At 34.0% G+C, this 18,592-nt stretch overlaps 2 protein-coding genes and 2 long non-coding RNA genes across 6 annotated transcripts; 1 reads left to right on the top strand and 3 right to left on the bottom strand.

Annotated features, from left to right (window-relative positions):
• Positions 1-300: 300 nt before the first annotated feature.
• LOC130499202 (uncharacterized) lies at positions 301-1,985 on the bottom strand. 2 transcript variants are annotated; one of them, XR_008938073.1, is made up of 4 exons: positions 1,480-1,985; positions 1,197-1,329; positions 762-845; positions 301-631 (listed from the first exon to the last, which is right to left on the bottom strand). It is a non-coding gene; the product is annotated as an uncharacterized LOC130499202 (long non-coding RNA). The 2 variants fall into 2 exon arrangements; XR_008938072.1 differs by having other exon boundaries at positions 1,197-1,985.
• A 1,824-nt stretch (positions 1,986-3,809) lies between these two features.
• LOC130498543 (uncharacterized) lies at positions 3,810-4,888 on the bottom strand. The gene is made up of 3 exons (XR_008937440.1): positions 4,839-4,888; positions 4,532-4,745; positions 3,810-4,454 (listed from the first exon to the last, which is right to left on the bottom strand). It is a non-coding gene; the product is annotated as an uncharacterized LOC130498543 (long non-coding RNA).
• A 1,122-nt stretch (positions 4,889-6,010) lies between these two features.
• On the bottom strand, positions 6,011-8,840 carry LOC108819023 (probable hexosyltransferase MUCI70). Its single transcript, XM_018592006.2, has 11 exons — positions 8,698-8,840; positions 8,585-8,623; positions 8,227-8,493; positions 7,892-8,137; positions 7,576-7,795; positions 7,389-7,498; positions 7,113-7,315; positions 6,932-7,035; positions 6,674-6,861; positions 6,406-6,605; positions 6,011-6,327 (listed from the first exon to the last, which is right to left on the bottom strand). The coding sequence occupies exons 3-11, from the start codon at positions 8,369-8,371 to the stop codon at positions 6,133-6,135; spliced, it is 1,611 nt and encodes a 536-aa protein (XP_018447508.2). The 5' UTR covers positions 8,372-8,493; positions 8,585-8,623; positions 8,698-8,840; the 3' UTR covers positions 6,011-6,132.
• Positions 8,841-14,409: 5,569 nt separating this feature from the next.
• Positions 14,410-17,519, top strand: LOC130498920 (probable serine/threonine-protein kinase At1g54610). 2 transcript variants are annotated; one of them, XM_056992756.1, is made up of 7 exons: positions 14,410-14,562; positions 14,695-15,287; positions 15,374-15,976; positions 16,064-16,291; positions 16,389-16,489; positions 16,565-17,075; positions 17,152-17,519. In XM_056992756.1, exons 2-7 carry the CDS (start codon positions 14,925-14,927, stop codon positions 17,368-17,370), a joined length of 2,025 nt encoding a protein of 674 aa, XP_056848736.1. In that variant the 5' UTR covers positions 14,410-14,562; positions 14,695-14,924; the 3' UTR covers positions 17,371-17,519. The 2 variants fall into 2 exon arrangements, with proteins under 2 accessions (XP_056848736.1, XP_056848737.1); XM_056992757.1 differs by lacking the exon at positions 14,410-14,562 and having other exon boundaries at positions 14,590-15,287.
• Positions 17,520-18,592: the final 1,073 nt, after the last annotated feature.

Raw genomic sequence — 18,592 nt, 5'->3', positions numbered from 1 at the left:
GTATGTGAATATTTGTAATATTTTTAAGGATTTATGGTGGGGTATTGAGTGTAGTACATTTGTATATGTTGACTTTTGTTTGAGGCCTTATTTTTTGTAGCTTAGTTGTCTAAGTTTGTGATATAATAGTCAAGAGAACGATGAAGGTCATGGCTACTTCGGGCCTAGAAATGCAAAACTTGCAAGACGGGATTTTAAATTTGAATAAGTACAGTTATTGGCAAAAATAGCGCAACTATTATAACTTCTTTTGGGACAGGCTAATGCAGAAACCTTTTATTATACAGTGTTTAGAAATAATTTTGAATCAACCAATAAAATTTTAATATGCAATGTTTAAATTTATTTGTGTTGTACGATTGTCTTTACCACTAACTACAAAGGACATAGATATATAATATATCCATGAACCTTCTACTACACCTAAAATAAAGGAAATATCACAACATGCAATGAGTTTTCTAGGAGTTCTTTGAAGGTCCATGCCTTCCACATCTACTCTACCACAAGTCTCTTGTGATGCAGATCACTCAGCAGATGGCAGAGCTGCATTCTTTTTGATCAGTCTCTATCAGGTGGTACCGAACGATTCACTGGTTCAGTCGTTGTCCCGACTCGTTTTCTTGAGAAACTACAGAGATCAAAAGAGAATGCTAACTTTAATCTTTCTTCTATCTAAGGAAACCCAACAAAATCATAACTTTTTTACTCAAGGATTCATAGATGTACGTGTTCATTCAATAAAGTATGTGATAACTCACTGAAACTCCGGTTGATTCACCAGAGTGAGACTCATCGTCTCGATCTTAACCTTTATCAGTCGAAGTTTTGCACCTAAAAGAAAACTGACAGACCAAAACAATATGTTAATGAGAACAACACCATTCTCAGACCACAACACAAAACTATAACTAATGAACATGTTACACTGCAAAGAAAACTACAAACTTTTGATGAATTTCTTTTATCAAACTTGCAATCAGACGTGGAGAAATAAGGTCCTGAATTGTCCTAAGTGAACGCAGTGTTACTATCTGAATATGTATATTTTTGAAGTAAAACAGAGCCTTGTTTTCCCGATATGCAAATACAGATCCCTTCATGAATCCAAGTAACGCTTTATTATCTGTTAGTTTGTAGATTTCTTTTAAAAAAAAAATTGATAATTTTAAAGGTTAAGAGAAGAATGTTGAAACCTTTTCATCTAGCAGGGGGAGACTGATACCCACAAATGCACCATTTTTCTTCATGTTCCTTGAATCCCAAAAGCAGAGGATCCGGCCAGCAACCATCTCAGAAGTCTTCAGTTTTTGTAAAATTTTCAGACAACTAAGATCCAAAACAAATCTAGATAAGGACAAAGGTGTGATTTTTAATGAAACCCAGCAAAGTGTAATGTCTTATCAGATTCAAGTAAAAGGGCTCGTGGGATCAACCAATCGGAATCTGAAAGAAGAGCAAGAGATAGCGAAAGCTTACGCCGGTGCCGTTGTCACAAACGATGACGTTTTTGTTGTCCCTCTTCTCTGATTTAAAAAATCTCAGCTTTCTATCAAATTACATGAAAAGAAAGATCTTCGATCTCGGAAAGATGAAGACTTGTCTTGGAATTGAAGCGAAGAAGAATCACTGTTCTCTTCTTTCTACCGCTTTGCTCTGACCGGTCGGTCACTTGTCGAAACATTCAGACATTAGAGACTGAAGAACATAAAGTGGTCTTCCAAGGAAAATGGGCATAAGATAACGAATCAGATCGTGAGTAATCGATGTCCGAAGAATCCGTTACAGGAAGCGGAATCATGACGTCCGAAGAGATCGTGCGTAGAGTCATAAAGATCGAGAAACAAAAACCAACGCCGGAATAGGAAGCGCCCTCAAACGATGGATCTCGTAGAAGACGACGGTTGCTCTAATCCGTAGCCCACTAAAAACCAAATACTGCCCCGAAGTAAGTCCATAAACCGAATACTATGCGAAGCCCGTTTCGTTTAAAAAATAAAAATAATAGTGAGTGGAACCCACAAAAACGATGACGTGACAAGCAGGGAGAGCCTCAACTGTGGCATTATATTATAGACTAGTTTCATAGCCCCCGCGCAGGCGCGGAGCCAGAGACATTGTCGACACGTCAGATAATTTTGTGTACCTGATTTTGTTATTTGATTAGGTTGTTGAATATTTATGGGATTTTGTATGATTAATGTTTCTGGAATTGTAAGCAATGAGAAAATGAATTCCGAGTTTGAATTTTGAAAGTGTTTTTTTTATTATTAGCCCGTATTGGCTCATAAATTACTTTCCCGATACACTGGACAACTTATACTTGTACGAAGCCAATGATCAATGGAAAGAAAATGAAATTTATGGCCGCAGGTGAGGGTCGAAATATTAGTTACATTGGTGTAGTTCTCAAAAGAGATGGAGCATGTATTGTTTTCCTCTTCAGTTTTCGGGGGTCTATCAGTTCCTTGTAGACCTGTGATGATTAGATCAACGTCAAATCTTGCGGTTGTATTTAGATTGTAGTCTGTGATGGTTAAAATAACTTGAAGATCTTGAAGTATAGTATTATTGTTTTCTCTCAGTAATCTCATCACATATTGGTAAGTCTCTTCAATGAGGAATGTTGAGTCGAGGTGATGAATATCATGGTATGATAACATGAAATCCAATAACTCAGCAACCAAGTCATTGTAATTACCTCTATTGTCAAAAATTCTTGGTACATGGAAATAGATGAACGATTGTTATGTTTTCGGTCTGTGTATATAGACTTGGAGGAATTGTCCTCGATTAGTTCCTAACGATCTTGTTTGGTGTGAGAATCGATGGGTAAGAAGTGGATTATTGTTCATGTTGTGTCTGTTCAACCTGAAAACCAATCATCCACATATAAGTATAGAGAGAAACCTTGTAAATGACGATCATTTGACCTGTGTCTTTTGATGTGTTTTTTTGGTATTATTTGCCTCACCACCGAACATATTATGTGTATTTGTGTCACTGTTTTTGGTTGGTTTTATTTTAGTGTCATTCAGCTTTTAGTTGATGACCTTTTTATCGGGTTTAAGATTTGATACTATTAGTTTAAAAAAAGAAAAATTTGATATGATCACCGGTTGAATGCTACGGTGTTTATGTTACTTGATCAAATAACTGTTTTTCTTTTGTAAAAAATAAAAAGTATTAACAGTACGATGCGATTAAGGTGAGATTTTTTGATTGGTGCATTATGTGAAGTCTAGGTTGATGCATCAAGGGACTAACTAAAGGTAGTCACATGTTAATTATACCAGACGAATATTAGTGAACATGTTATAAGCTGTCAAACTTCCATTAATTTAAATTGAAATAACACCTCTCAGATGGAGCATGTTGCAGAAAATTAAAAAAAAAGAGAGAATAGGAAAAAACATAGACGACGAATAAGAGTAATTGCGGTTGATCAACGTCCATCCCTTTTGTAGCCCCATCCATCGGGTTGCTGCCAGAAGCAGGTGGTTGTTGGCCTGTGATGAAGGTTTAATCAAAATTGCTTGTTATAAAATTTCCAATATGGAACATCCAATCTATTAAACATGTGTACATGTATATAAACTGACCAAGGCTTTTGACTTGTGGTTCCTTCCTTCAATAGTTTTAAGTGACTTTAACCCGCAATGGTTTGTATAGTCATGAAATTATTGAAATATTTTAGATTTCGTTTGAATGATCACTAAAGCTTATTCAGTTTTGGTTTCATTAAATTAAACCCTCAATTTCACACATCTTACGTAAAATCAAATTTTGTTAACACAATCATATATATATAGGTCACAAGATTTTCTCATAATATTAACAGAAGTCTTAAGACTCCAAAAAGATTGGCAACAACGTGCTTATGAATGAAAAACTAATATCAAAAACTCAGTTGACCAAAAGCAAGGCCAAGACAAATCTCTGATAAAAAACTTTGGGAAAAGCTCAAGAAACATCTGCATCCGTTAAGTAAACTTACTTCGCCTTTGTCTTAGAAGACTGGAACTTCTGAACTTAGCATCGTCTCTAATAAATCCACCAGAGAATGGAGAGGAACTGTGGCCAGGTGCCAAATAGAGTGAGCATCAAAGTAGCCTTCATACTGAAGGAAGTCATATATCTCTAAAAGCATAGCTAAGCCTGAAGCTTTCATAACCACCCACAGTTTCCAAACGGTAATGTGTAGACGATTACCGAGTGTGGAAAACTGCACTCCAGAACCAAGAGTTCATGGACAGTAAACCATGGACATGCCACAAACCGACGTATTCGTATTCGTAGTAACCCGTCTTATCTTGTTTGAGAGGAAACTTATAGTATAGTGTAATGAAGAAGGAGAGCCAGCCATGGTAATGTGTTTAACACAGAGAAAGTAACCGAAGCAGGCTCCTGATAATGACCATCGGCTCTTCTCATCATGGCTACCATGTCCTTTCCTGAACAAATTCATTAATTATTCCAGCTCAGAACTCTCTAAACATAACATCTAAATGTTGTAGCTTCTCGATCTTACCAATGTATTCTCCATTGAGCTAGACATGAACCGCGTGGCCAAGGCTAGCAACTGTAACAGTGTGCTTGCCTCCTTTGTTGTGTACCATCCGTAATCAGACTCGTCTTTGGCCCAGCCATAGAGCTCAACGGGGATATAAGAATCATTTAAGCTCATTTTGAACGTCTTTGACCATCTCGTTGGCTACTTGGCTCAATTTCTTGTACATTTTAACCTGATAATTTTCAATATTTTCATAAGAAAAAAAAAACAGAAAACTTTGTTCTGAAACTAAAACTAAAAGTGAACATAAGTAAAGTATTTTTACCTCTGCATCTGCGTTTAAGACAACCATGAAATTTATGTAGATATAACAATCTATAATATAATGGGACAGTGTCTTCACTCCTGGTGCGCCACGTCGAGGAAATCTATATATATACAGGAGGAGGACGTGCATAGAGTCATAAGTATCGAGCAAAACAAATGACATCGCCGGAAGAGGAATCTCCACAGACGAAGGATCTGGAAGAAGACGACGCGACGGCAACCCTAATCTAAACGAAGGGAAGTCAATAGTTTGGGCCTAAACGACGGTAATCAGTTAGCCCAATCATGTAGTCCATTAAACTCATTTAAAAAAAAAGAGGTGGAGCCCACTTACTGCTGCTGACGTGGCGCACCAGGAGTGAAGACACTGTCCCATTATATTATAGATTTTCAAATCAAATAAAACGAAACGACGTCGTTTCACTTAACGTCAACAGTTAACGTTGGGTTAACGCTGTTTTAACTCTCGTTTAACGGTGTTGTAATTTGGCCAGTCAATCGTAAGTTTCTTAATAATCTAAATAAGTCAACCAAAGTTCAGGCTTTTATTCGAACTTCGGAGTCTTTCTTTTTTTTATTTTCAAATCAAATAAAACGAAACGACGTCGTTTCACTTAACGTTAACAGTTAACGTTGGGTTAACGCTGTTTTAACTCTCGTTTAACGGTGTTGTAATTTGGCCAGTCAATCGTAAGTATCTTAATAATCTAAATAAATCAACCAAAGTTCAGGCTTTTATTGGCCAGACAAATGTATATGTTTCTGTTGGCAATTCTTGCAAAGTTCAGTGTTTTTTTAGCCTAAAAATGAAAAAATTAAACCAAAAATTTTAAATATTCAAATAGATCCTAAATCTCTATAACCGAAAAATCTAATCGGAATCAAAATCGGATCAAAAATACCTTCCTGGAGCGTTTTATTTTCCTTTTCAAAAAAAAAAAAATCAAAATCGGATCAAAACCGATGCCCAAGGCTACCTATATCATTGACATAACTAAATCTGATATAACGCCATGTGGAAAAGACACAATCAGTACTACAAATGCCCCACGTGAACGTTAAATATCTATGGCCGACAAAACATGTGCCCATCAGTTCCAATTTCGGTTTTAATTTTACACCGTTCCAGTTTCGGTTCAACTGGTATGCTTACTATACCAATAACCGATATAGAATTGAATTGAATTGATTTCATTAAACCAAAGGGGAACAAAATTGCTTCAAATACTAACACAGAAACAATATTTATGTTTTCTTAAAAAATTATAAGAAAAGTGGAAAAAAAATCTCTGTTATCTCATGTTTTTGCCACCGGCTGAAACTTTCCGGTGACGCCTTCTTCCACGCTGTCCCGGACTCTTCTTCCCCGTGGTGGCTTTACCACCTACTGATTTTCCACGTGGCAATGGTAGTGGCTCGGGAAGAACCTTAGAAGAAGAAGAAGCTCGAGGAGGTTTCATGTTCATCAGAACGTCTCTATGATAAACCTGTCATCATCAAGAACGCCAAGTCTTCACACAAGAAACAAACCAAACCAAACCCTTTTTTGAGTTGTGTCTTTCTACCTGTTTTACAAAGTTGCGTCTTTCACAGTCCAAGAACATATTGATGTTCCAATCCACTTTCTCTCTTATCTTGTCCCTTGCAACTGCAAAACTCAATTGATCTCTTGAGGTAAACCGGTCTACTTCGTTGAACCAAACACACGTGAAGAGGTTTGTGATCGGTATGTGTTCTCTTATGATTGTACAACCTTCAGGAACATCTACAGAAAAAACACTCAACTGAGCTCAAAAGACACACCAGTATCTTAGGTTTTATTAAAACCATTACCACTTGTTATTGGAAGCTTAGCATCAGTGTAAGGTGTCAATCCTTCCTTCTTGTAGAACTCTACTTGGTAATCAATAGAGGCATTGTCATATTTTCTCGCGGCTTTGTTTGCTTCAGCCTCCACAAACACATCAAAACGCCTGTAATGTTTGGAGATTGCCAAACTAGAGTTCGTTCTCCACAAGAACCTGAATCATTTGAGAAGACATATGAAGCTATAGCTGCTTTTAGACTTGCATCAGAAGAGAGACTAATTACCTTTCAAGTATTTGGTATGGATCTACAACAAGCTGGAGCTTTGCATCAACCCATATAGAGTACTTGACGTTTGGGAACAATCTATGCAACAGAAGCTTCGGAATCTGTAAGAAAATGCTAATACTTGTTACACAAGGAAACATTCAAGTCTAGGCTAATCTATTCTCAAATCTTTTCTGACCTTTCCATTACGCCTTGCGTCGGTGTAAGGGACATTATGCACAACAATGATCCTCCACAATCCAACTCTCTTGTTATCCTCTGTGTAACTAGAAGTGTTCTTGAGATATGAATGTGTTTCTTCATCAACAAACATGTAGAAAGGGATGTTCTTCCTCGCCATTTCACTAATGTTCACCGGTTCTTGAATTAGATCATACTTTCCTGAAAGAGAAATAAACAAAGGGTTTGAAGCTTTGTTATTGACTTAGCTAAACAATGTATATGTCTCACTTACCAAATATAGCTGAAGCAACAATCACTTCATGGAACTGGTCCATCTCAGGAAGGACATCCTCATCAATGTCAAAACCGGTTTGATAGCCCGGTTTAGTTCCTTTGACAAATCTACAGAAACAAAGAAACAAGAATCACAAAAAGCAAAGAAACTATACGAAGTTAAGTTAAGCTTAAAGAAAGCTTACCCGCAATGCACTTTCATGGACTCTTTAATGTCAAATGAGTTAGTCCTATCTTCAAGAGAAGGATAACCTCCAAACTCAGAGCCTCCTTGACCTTCTTCTTCACGTTTTACAGGACTTTCCTCATGGATATACGTCAAATTCTTAAGCACAGGGGATTCAAACGGATGCTTTGGCATATGAGCTAAGGCCTCCTCTGGAGATAGATAGCACACCGGACACGCTGAACACAATTACAAGTGGAAAAGGGTAAATGCTTGAGTTCTTGTAGGAGCAAAGCAGAAACTAAAACAGCGAAAAAGAGAGAGAGAGAGCTTACGGCGCGGTCCAGGCCTTCTAAGACCAGGTGGAGGAGGAGGAGGAAACGAAAAACTATCGCATGGATGGTGAGAAGGGAGTGATGGAGGAGGATGAATGATGTCTACACCACTACTTCCTCTACTGTGATCATTATCAGAATCTCTAGTTTGATAGAAAGAACTCAATTCTCTACTTAATGGTGTTTGGTTGCTTCCAAATTCAATAGTCTCAATACTCTGATGAATGTTTGGACTATTACTACTCTCTGTTCATTGTATCACAATGAGCAGACATAAGTCATATATCTAATCACAACCCATTGAAGAATTAAAGAAGACATGTGAAGTTAGTTACCTTTGTTGATAGTGTAAGAACCCAAGACAAAGACAACGAAAGCAAGGCTGAGAAGGAGGAGCATTGCGACGCGTCTTCGACCCAAGTACCAGCAACATAAGAAGGAGAGAGATCTTTCCTTGTCTTTAGAATTTGAAGTGAGCATCGTGGAAGATAAAGACAAGAGAGTCTCAAAAGCTCAAGAGCCATGACATTATCTCATAAACTCTTTAGATCCAATTCTCATGATCAAAACTCAGATCTCTCTCTCTCTCTCTCTCTTACAAGCTGAAACATAAAGACAAAACCAAGATTGGGTTCCATATACATTACATTGCAGAAGAATGTAACAAAAGCAGAGAAAGGTTTGTGATTTTACCAGCAAAAGAATCGATTTTTGATTCGAATAAGAAGAGACCTGCATTTTTGCGAAAAGGAACGAACTTTAAAATCACATCTCGATTCAGTCAAAAGTTAAAGAGATTGATTTACCTTTAAAATGAATTGCTAATAGAACTCACAGACTCGTCTCTGGATTTTACAAAAATCAATGCGATCTCTTCGATCTGCACAAAACATTCAGTGTGTGTATTTGGATTTGTCAAGGATTCAAGTGTATTTCTATTTGAGGGATTTTTAACATTTTTACGTGTAAATACGTTTTTCATAATATGCTATTGTGCAAATATATAGAAATATAATATGTCGTTAAAAAAAAAGAAATATAATATATTTTAAATATTTAGTTATTCTTAACTAAAAATAACAATAATTTCATATATATTTTTGTTTCTCATTCTTTTGAAAAATATAGTTTATACATATATATATATATATATTGATTAGAAAAAAATTCAGGGGTGTAACCTTTTGTTTTTTTCTTTGAGCAACATAGTGTAACCTTTTGTTTATTTGATTTATTTTGGTATATTTCTGTGAATTCAGTTTAATTGATTGATATGCTCTAAACAATCGGTTATTTTTTGTCAACAAAACCATTTAACGATTAAAATTTTAATATTGACCAATTGTAGTTAGGCATGTCAATTAGGGTAGCTCGCAGTCTGAATCTCCCTGGCCCTAAAAATTACCGGATTTGGACTTAGTTTTATAAGCCAAAAAAATCGGGGTGTAACCTTTTGTTTTTTCTTTGACCAACATGGTGTAACCTTTTGTTTATTTGATTTATTTTGGTATATTTCTGTGAAATTCAGTTTAGTTGATTGATATGCTCTAAACAATTGGTTATTTTTTGTCAACAAAATCATTAAACGATTAAAATTTTAATATTGACCAATTGTAGTTAGGCATGTCAATTAGGGTAGTTCGCAGTCTGAATCCCCCCGGCTCTAAAAATTACCGGGTTTGGATTTAGTTTTATAAGCCAAAAAAGTCGGGCTTTTCGGACTAAACCCATTTGGACTTTGGATATTTTGGGCTTAATCCCGTCTGGGCTAAGACCGGCCCAAAAACCTGAAACTTTGTATTTTACTTTAAATATTATCATTCCTACGATCAAAATCTTTATTAGTATTAACATATTATTTTAATATTTTTAATCCAAACTCTACTAAAAAAATATAAAATTGTCAATGCACCTTATTATTTGTTAATTACAAATGTCATATTTCAAAATTTGCAGTTGTAACTTCTTTTTTGATAACATTGTTTTTCAACATAGAAAGTTCAAAATGTTCGATCATGTTTATGATAATTTTTTTCTCTTATATGTTTAGTATAAATTAATATTTGATTATTTAGATCTTATTACATTCGGTTAGTTTATAATATTTTTAAAGCATACAAAAAAAAGTAAAATATTTTTGATAAGGAAGAAAGTTTAAACTCACTTAACATTTTTTTTCTAAAATATGTTAACACTGATTTTTTTTATAAACATATGTGTTAAAAAGCTAGAAACATAATGACAAATTATTTTTCGAAAAACCCAAAAAAAACGAAAAGCGCTGTAGCCCTATAGGACCGGACCGGGCTTTGAATTCTAAGCCTAAAATATTTTTGGACCTGGCCGGGTTGGGCTCAAATATTTACGGATTTAACGGGTTTGGACCGGCCAGGCCGGGTCAGCCCAAATTGACATCCCTAATTGTAGTTACAACCAGATGCTAAACAGAGAGCTGATACAATTATACAAATTTGTCAGCAACTATACAGACTCATATAGACACTGTAAACTAAACTGGTAGTTCTGCATCCATATGAACGACAAAAAACGATTGCTAAGCAATTATACAAATTTATTCTTTGTTCATTTTTATAGTATACTTCGGTTATTCATGTGTATTTACTTAAAAATATTTGGAAATACCAAAAATGTAAAACTATACATTTTCAGATATCTGTTTAATGTAGACTTATTATACTTATTTTTCTTATATTGTATATTTACTTATTCTAATTGTTTTTCTTTTATATCAAATTGTACTATTACGATATAAATTTTTAATAATATTTCTATTTTTTATATTGTATATTTACTTATTATTTATTTTACTATAATTTTTTCAGATATATATTTAATGTAGTTTTTCTATTTCCTATATTGTCTATTTACTTATGATTTATTTTTATTCTAATATTATGATAGATGTTTAATGTAATATTTTTATTTTTTATATTGTATATTTACTTATTTTATTTTTTTACATTTATGTCAAATGATAATATTATGATACTATTTTTTAGTTTTTTATATATTGTATATTTATTTATTCTAATATTACAATAGATTTTAATATAATATTTTTATTTCTATATTGTGTGTTTGCTTATTTATTCTAATATTAAATAACAAAGTTTTTGTTTGGTTGTTTTTTTTTTGGCAACAAACAAACTGATTCATAACTTCAAAAGAGTAGTTTTAATACAAACGAACAGAGCCAATACTTAAAAGCAGATTTCGCTAATGAGTCTGTCAATACATTGTGCTCACCTCCAACAAAAGACACAAAGAAAAAATTGAAAGATAGGGATATGAACTTGATATCCATGAGAACTCCATAAAACTCCACCGGATATGATTTCGAATTTATAGCTCGTGCGAGCTCGAGAGAGACGTTTGGTTGTCTTTATGCAAACGATCTTTTACTATAACAGTAAGATAAGATTTATTTACCTGTTTGAAATTTTTTCCTTTTTTACCTGTTTGGAAGTTTCAGAAAAATGTTTTGACTTTGATGCTAGAAATCAATATTTTTTTTAGGTCTGGTCAAAAAAATGAAAATATTTTGTTAAGTCTGCTATATTTCTTTTGTATAAGATAATTTCCTAAAACAGTATGGTAGTAGGTAGAAAATCAATAGTTTATGTTGTTAAAAGAGGATCTAGCTACTGAAGTATATAAACACACATTTAAGAAAAATACAAACTATTAAAGCTTCAATCAATATATGGTGTGTATTTGCATTCGTATTTTAAATGTACAATTCCATAAGAAAAGTTAAACTTTTGTTAAACTAACCAGAAGAAAATTTTGATTAGTTTTTCTGATTATGGTTACATAATTGTTTAAGAGCGCGTGTTTTTGAGGGATCAAGAATGTCTTTCGCATGTCCAGCTTTGATTTTCCAAACTATTTTTTGTAATAGTATACGACATATTTTTATATTTAATGTCGTTCAGAATCTTATAATGTTCTAGGAAAGCTTCCATTGATTTTGCAGATTTTCTTATAGAAGCAGAGCCATTATCCGTCGCTCTTCTTCTCAAGTTTTCCAATTCTGGTGATGTCTTGAATGTAATCTCTCTTCTCTTTTTGTTTTAAAGCATTAGTAAGAAAAAACAGTTATGATTACAAGAAAATTGTGGCTTATTGTTATGTGCAGGTAACAATTGAGAAGATCCAAGGATGCAATGATTTAAGGTGAAATAGTTTTTTTATAAGTTATGTTTACCTGCTGTTATTGTATTGCTTCAATTCTGTTTTGAGATTTTTGATTTTGAGTTTGCAGATTTGTTAGATGAAAATAATCAATACTTTCCAAGGAGATAGCTTCAGAGGCCTATCGAGCGATTATGACTTAGAGGGATATAACGAAGATGTATGGTTGGTTTAGTGAGTTAAAACTATCTCAATCTTCCACTAAAAAAGTATTGATCATTTTGTGTTTTCCGCAGGAAATGAGTTTAGATGTTAACTGGGCTAAGAGTGTTGGTCTAGGAGTTCAACTGATTCTATTGGTAGATGGATGGTTCGGAAGGGAATGCACACTCACCAGTTCTTGCAACAAAGAACGGGCATTGACAATCAAACAGAGACAGGTTAAACGTGGACTTCACTTCTGAACATGTAAAAGTCCAAATGCAACTTTGTGAGGATTCAAAGCTTGAAAGTTTTCTTAGAAATCGTGAGATCGCTATATGAATTTTTAGTTGTGTTAATAGATGAGATACATGTTGTTATGTATTGCTCCTTACCTAAAAGAACTCCATTATCTTAAAATATTTTTAACATTTGCACCAAAAAAAAAAAAAGAACTCCATTATCTTATATGATTGTCTTACTGTTACGACCGTAGGATTGAGTTTCTTCTGTTCTCGGGGTAACCTTTCAAGATCTTATGATCTGTTTAATATCATGTCAAAAGTTATTTGATGACCAGAATCATATTTAACAAACTCCATCATAAACTACTTAATATTTAAGAGTCTAAGATAATAATCAAAGTATGTTTCTACTCTAAAATGCATACAATATTGCAAGGTTATATTTTACAGAATACCAATGACAAACATATCTGCATATGTGTAATGCACATAATCTATCCAAAATACTTTTACGTAATATTGAAACGTGAAATCATTCATAGTGATATCTCCTACAGGTTTCACATTTTTATAATAAATACTTATTACAAAATAATAAATACCATAATTTTCCTAAAATTGAAATATCATATCAAAACAAATAAATGATATACTATATCACATAATAAAAGTACTTCGGTTTAAAGTTTTATGCTGAAGTTATACTCCTATTTCAAATTTATTCTAGAGAACAAAAGATGTTTTAAACGATATATTTTACATTTTAATGTATTTTTATTAGATAATAATAACTGTAACTGTAAACTTCAAATATATAAATTGTGATTATTGAATTATGATTGGCTAAAATTATCGAAAATAGTTAATCACAAAACGTAATACATCTATAACCAATTTTTTTTTTTTTAAATTATATAATTTTTTTTTGAAAAATATAAATTTAAATACTTACATTTTTTTCAAACATTAATTTTATAAACAAACAAACCACAAACCGCGAGGTAAAATCTCTAGTAAAGATAAAGATGGATTAAAAATGCTCTTATAATGAAATTGGAGACTAATACAAAAGACTAACGTCTTTAGTCCCAAGACGACTCAGCTTTTACTTCCTAACGACATATAACTTTCAACACTTGTTCATACACGTGAAGCATACTCCCTTATAATTTTTTTTTGGAACACACTATAGATCTAGTCGATTTACTTTATTTAAGCTACTCTATTTTATAAACGCTAAATAACAAAGTTTTCGTTTGGTTGTCTTTATGTAATAGTAGTAAGACAAGATTAATGAAATAGTAGTAAGACAAGATTTATTTACCTGTTTGAATTTTTTTTTTTCTTTTACCTGTTTGAAGTTTCAGAAAATTGTTTTGACTTTGATGCTAGAAATCAATATTTTATTAGGTCTGGTCAAAAAGGAAAATATATTCTTAGGTCTGCTATATTTCTCTTGTATAAGAAAATTTCCTAAAACAGTATGGTAGTAGGTAGAAAATCAATAGTTCATGTTGTTTTTTTTTTGACGACAAACGACTATCAATAGTTCATGTTGTTAAAAGAGGATCTAGCTACTAAAGTATATAAACACACATTTAAGAAAAATACAAACTATCAAAGTTTTATGTGTCAATCAATATATGGTGTGTGTTTTGCATTCGTATTTTAAATGTACAATTCCATAAGAAAAGGCAAACTTTTGTTTAACTACCAGAAGAAAAATTTGATTAGTTTTTCTGATTATGGTTATATAATTGTTTAAGAGCGCGTGTTTTTGACGGATCAAGAATGTCTTTCCCATGTCCAGCTTCGATTTACGAAACTATTTTTGTAATAGTGTATATGACATATTTTCATATTTAATGTCTTTCAGCATCTTATAATGTTTTTTACTTTACTATAAGCTACTAACTGCACCCACTAATAAATATAAAATGAAAAACTTTATTACCGAATGTATTATTTATTTAAAAAAAAATCTCTGAATTCACCTTCTGCTTAGACACACATGCTGTCTCTAAGAAATCTCTCCGCCTCTCTAGATCCATTCCTCTCTCAATCAATCAGGTAGCCACTGTATAACACTTTTGATTTCTCTCTCTCTGTTTATAAAGTTTTCAACTTTACATTTGCTTCTGCTGTTTTTGTCCTCTCTCTCTCTCTCTACAATCTCTTGATAAAGGTACTTGCTTTATGCAGACAAGTCCTTGGGTCTTGAGATTCATGGGCTCTATGTTCTCCACTGTAATGATTAATGCCTGAAACCCTCTTCTTGATCTGGGCACATGTTGCAACTTGAGGAGAAAAAAAAATCATTACTTTCTTTCTGGGTTACAGTGTTCTCATAGTTCTAGGGTTTACTTGGAGTGATGAGTTGTTAAAGGAGACTTTTTGATTCTATTATATCAATTTTGGGTAAAAATTGAGAGATGGGTTGTGTTTGGTGTAAGCCTTCTGCTATAGAAGATAGTCCAAAGGAGAGACTTTCAAGCAAACCCTCCTCTGAGTATAGAGTTTCAAGACCAGTTAGTTCTTCTTCTAGAAGAGAAGAGTCTGTTAGGACAAAGGAACGGTCTGATGTTGTTAGTGTAGTAAGACCAGTGTTGAGTAATAGTAGTAGAAGAGAGAAGAAGTTAGAGAATGTTGCTGCAACTCCACACTTTCCAATAGCAAAAGCAGCTGAAGGAGAGTATGTAGCTGCAGGCTGGCCTCCTTGGTTGGCTTCTGTAGCTGGAGAAGCTATCAAAGGATGGGTTCCACGCCGTGCTGATTCTTTCGAGAAGCTGGACAAAGTAAATCTCCTTTCTTCTATTGGAAACATGTTTCCAAATTTAGAAACATATTTCTGATGCATTGGTTTTTGACTTGGTGTATGCAGATAGGTCAGGGTACTTATAGTAATGTGTACAGAGCTAGAGACCTGAATCAGAAGAAGATTGTGGCTTTGAAGAAAGTTAGGTTTGATAACCTGGAGCCTGAGAGTGTGCGGTTTATGGCAAGAGAGATCCAGATACTACGCCGGCTTGATCATCCCAACATCATAAAGCTAGAAGGCTTAGTGACATCAAGAATGTCTTGCAGCTTGTACCTCGTCTTCGAGTACATGGAACATGACTTAGCTGGACTAGCCTCGCATCCCTCAGTTAAATTCTCTGAATCACAGGTTAAATGCTACCTGCAGCAACTGTTAAGTGGACTAGACCATTGTCACAGCCGCGGTGTGCTTCACAGGGACATAAAAGGATCGAACCTTTTGATAGATAACAGTGGAGTTTTGAAGATTGCTGATTTCGGCTTAGCTAGTTTCTTTGATCCTCGTCAAACTCAGCCTTTGACTAGCCGTGTTGTCACTCTTTGGTACCGCCCGCCTGAGCTTTTGCTCGGAGCTACTCGGTATGGAGCAGCTGTTGATTTGTGGAGTACAGGTTGCATTCTTGCTGAGCTGTATGCAGGCAAGCCTATCATGCCTGGTAGAACCGAGGTAGATTTCATCTCCTCTGATCTCTGTGAGACTAGTTTGATTCCTTTTGAAATGACTCTTGGTAATTAATGGTCATTGTGTTTACAGGTTGAACAGTTGCACAAGATTTTCAAGCTATGTGGCTCACCTTCCGAGGAGTATTGGGTTAAATCAAGGTTGCCTCATGCAACGATTTTCAAGCCTACGCAGCCGTATAAACGCGTGGTTGATGAAACGTTCAAGGAGTTTCCTCAGCCAGCTTTATCCCTTCTTGAAACTCTGCTTTCAGTCAATCCAGACGACCGTGGAACCGCCATTTCAGCCCTCCAGAGTGAGGTAATAGCATCATCTCTCAGGCAGTTAGATGATGCTCTTTGTTCTTATGCTTCTATCTATATACATAACTCCTTGTCAATCAATGCCTTTTGTTCAGTTCTTTTCCACTAGACCTCTTCCGTGTGATCCTTCAAGCTTGCCTAAATATCCTCCCAGCAAAGAGCTTGATGCGAGGATGCGTGATGAAGAAAGCAGAAGGTCTCACATCACCTTTACTCTCTGCAAGCTATTATGCTGAGGTCTGACATCATCTTTCTTGATCTGTGTGTGTAGACAAGGTGGAGGAAACAGGGAACAAAGACACCAAGAAAGGAGAGGGACTAAGGAATCTCGAGCCATCCCTGCCCCTGAAGCAAATGCAGAGCTGGTTACATCAATGCAGAAAAGGCAGAGCCAGTCTACTACTAATAGAAGCAGAAGCGAGAAGTTCAATCCACATCCTGAAGAAGTTGCATCTGGCTTCCCAATCGATCCACCAAGGACATCATCACAAGCATTTGAACCAAACAGAGAATCTCAGGGCAACATTGTTCTTCCTCACAAGAGAGCTTCACATTCAGGTCCTCTGACGCGTAGATCTGCTTCTGCAAAGGGTAGAAGGAACTACCAAGATCCTCAGAAAGTTTCATCCGTAGCTGCTGATTACTCGGCGACAAGAACAGGTGGATCACAACAAGAGACAGGCAGAGGAATGAGTCGGCTTCTTCCAGGTTCCTTCAAGGAAACCTCTGAAGAAGCAAACCAAGAAGAGGATGGTAGAAGCAACAAGAAAGAACCAATTCTTGTAAGTCCTTCTTGCTATTATTAGTAACTACCAATGACTATTATTGAGAAACCATTCTTTTGTTTTGTGGTTGCAGTTGGGTTATGGATCAAAAGGGCATAAGATTCATTATTCAGGACCGTTGGTGGTCCCATCAGGAAACATGGATCAGGTGTTGAAAGACCATGACCGACATATTCAAGAAGCTGTGAGAAGAGCAAGAATCGATAAGGCTAGAGTTAGGAAACATCAAGCTGATGAAGAATCGAGCCAACAAGTATCAACCAACCATCCTTCGTCTGTTTCTAGCCGTTGACTATCTCAGAGGCAAGAGCATATGAATATATGTTCAAAACCAAAAACTCATCTGCCTAAACCTTTTTAACACGTCCTATTTTGAGTGAAAATAATGTATTTTTATTTATTCAAGATTATATATATATTATAGAATCAAATATTCAAATCTTGTCACGTCTTGATTCCATGTATTAGATTTTTATAAGAGGTGTGTAAACAGGTTATATATTATAACTAGGATAAGACCGAAATATGTATATTTATTTGAATTTTTTTTAATATGCATACAATTATGTATTTTAATATAATCATCTATATTTTGGGCTGAACATTTGTAATTGTAATTATGGAACAAAATTTATTTAATTTATGATGAGCCCGATCGATTTAAGCTTAAAAAAAATTATCACCTTGTCTATACCTATAAAAACCGTAATGTAACCATGAAATGAACTTTTATTACAAAATATGTTCTACAATTAATACTTTACTGTAACATCACTAAGAACTATTTTAATAATTTTAAAACCAGCAGCTTTGTATTTTTTCAAAATCGAATTACTTTGATCTTAGTTTTTCACATAGTTTTGAACGGTTTCAACTAGACGACTAAACTGATGCAGTCCATTTTCCTACTCTAAGTTGCTAGCTGAATATATATATTATTTAATTTGAATATTTATTAAATAAAAATCTATATTAATACAATTTTATGATAATTTGTATTTTGTTATAACAAAACAAATTAAGAAATTGGTCACAAATTTTTCAAAGTGAGATTTACATTTTTTAAATAATTTATAGTTGTTTAAAAAGTTCAAAATATAACATAAAAGAAAAAATCTAATTTTTTATATTATATGGTTAATGTAATTTTTTAATTTCTTTTAATAATATAAAATTAGACAAAAATGAAGAAATGTACAAAAAATTGTTAACAAATATTTATTATTCATAATCATTAATTTTCATATATATATATATGTTGATCATATTTTGTAGTTCCGTAGTTTCTATTTAAGGAAAGTGGGAGAATTTTATTTTGTACACTATTTATCAATTTGATAGTTAGTTTGATAAAAAATATAATATAAATTAAGATGTAACCATCTATTTTTCTAAGAATAATTAATGATTATGAATAATAAATATATGATAACAATTTTTGTATCTTTCCTCGATTAATATATAAGGAATTAAACCATTGATCACAAATTTTCAAAGTGAGATTTTTTAAAATT

Source organism: Raphanus sativus, chromosome 8 (assembly GCF_000801105.2).
Source record: "Raphanus sativus cultivar WK10039 chromosome 8, ASM80110v3, whole genome shotgun sequence".
Classification (NCBI taxonomy): Eukaryota; Viridiplantae; Streptophyta; class Magnoliopsida; order Brassicales; family Brassicaceae; genus Raphanus; species Raphanus sativus.
The sequence above is the reverse complement of the archived record's forward strand: the minus strand, read 5'-3'. Positions and strand labels throughout refer to the sequence as shown.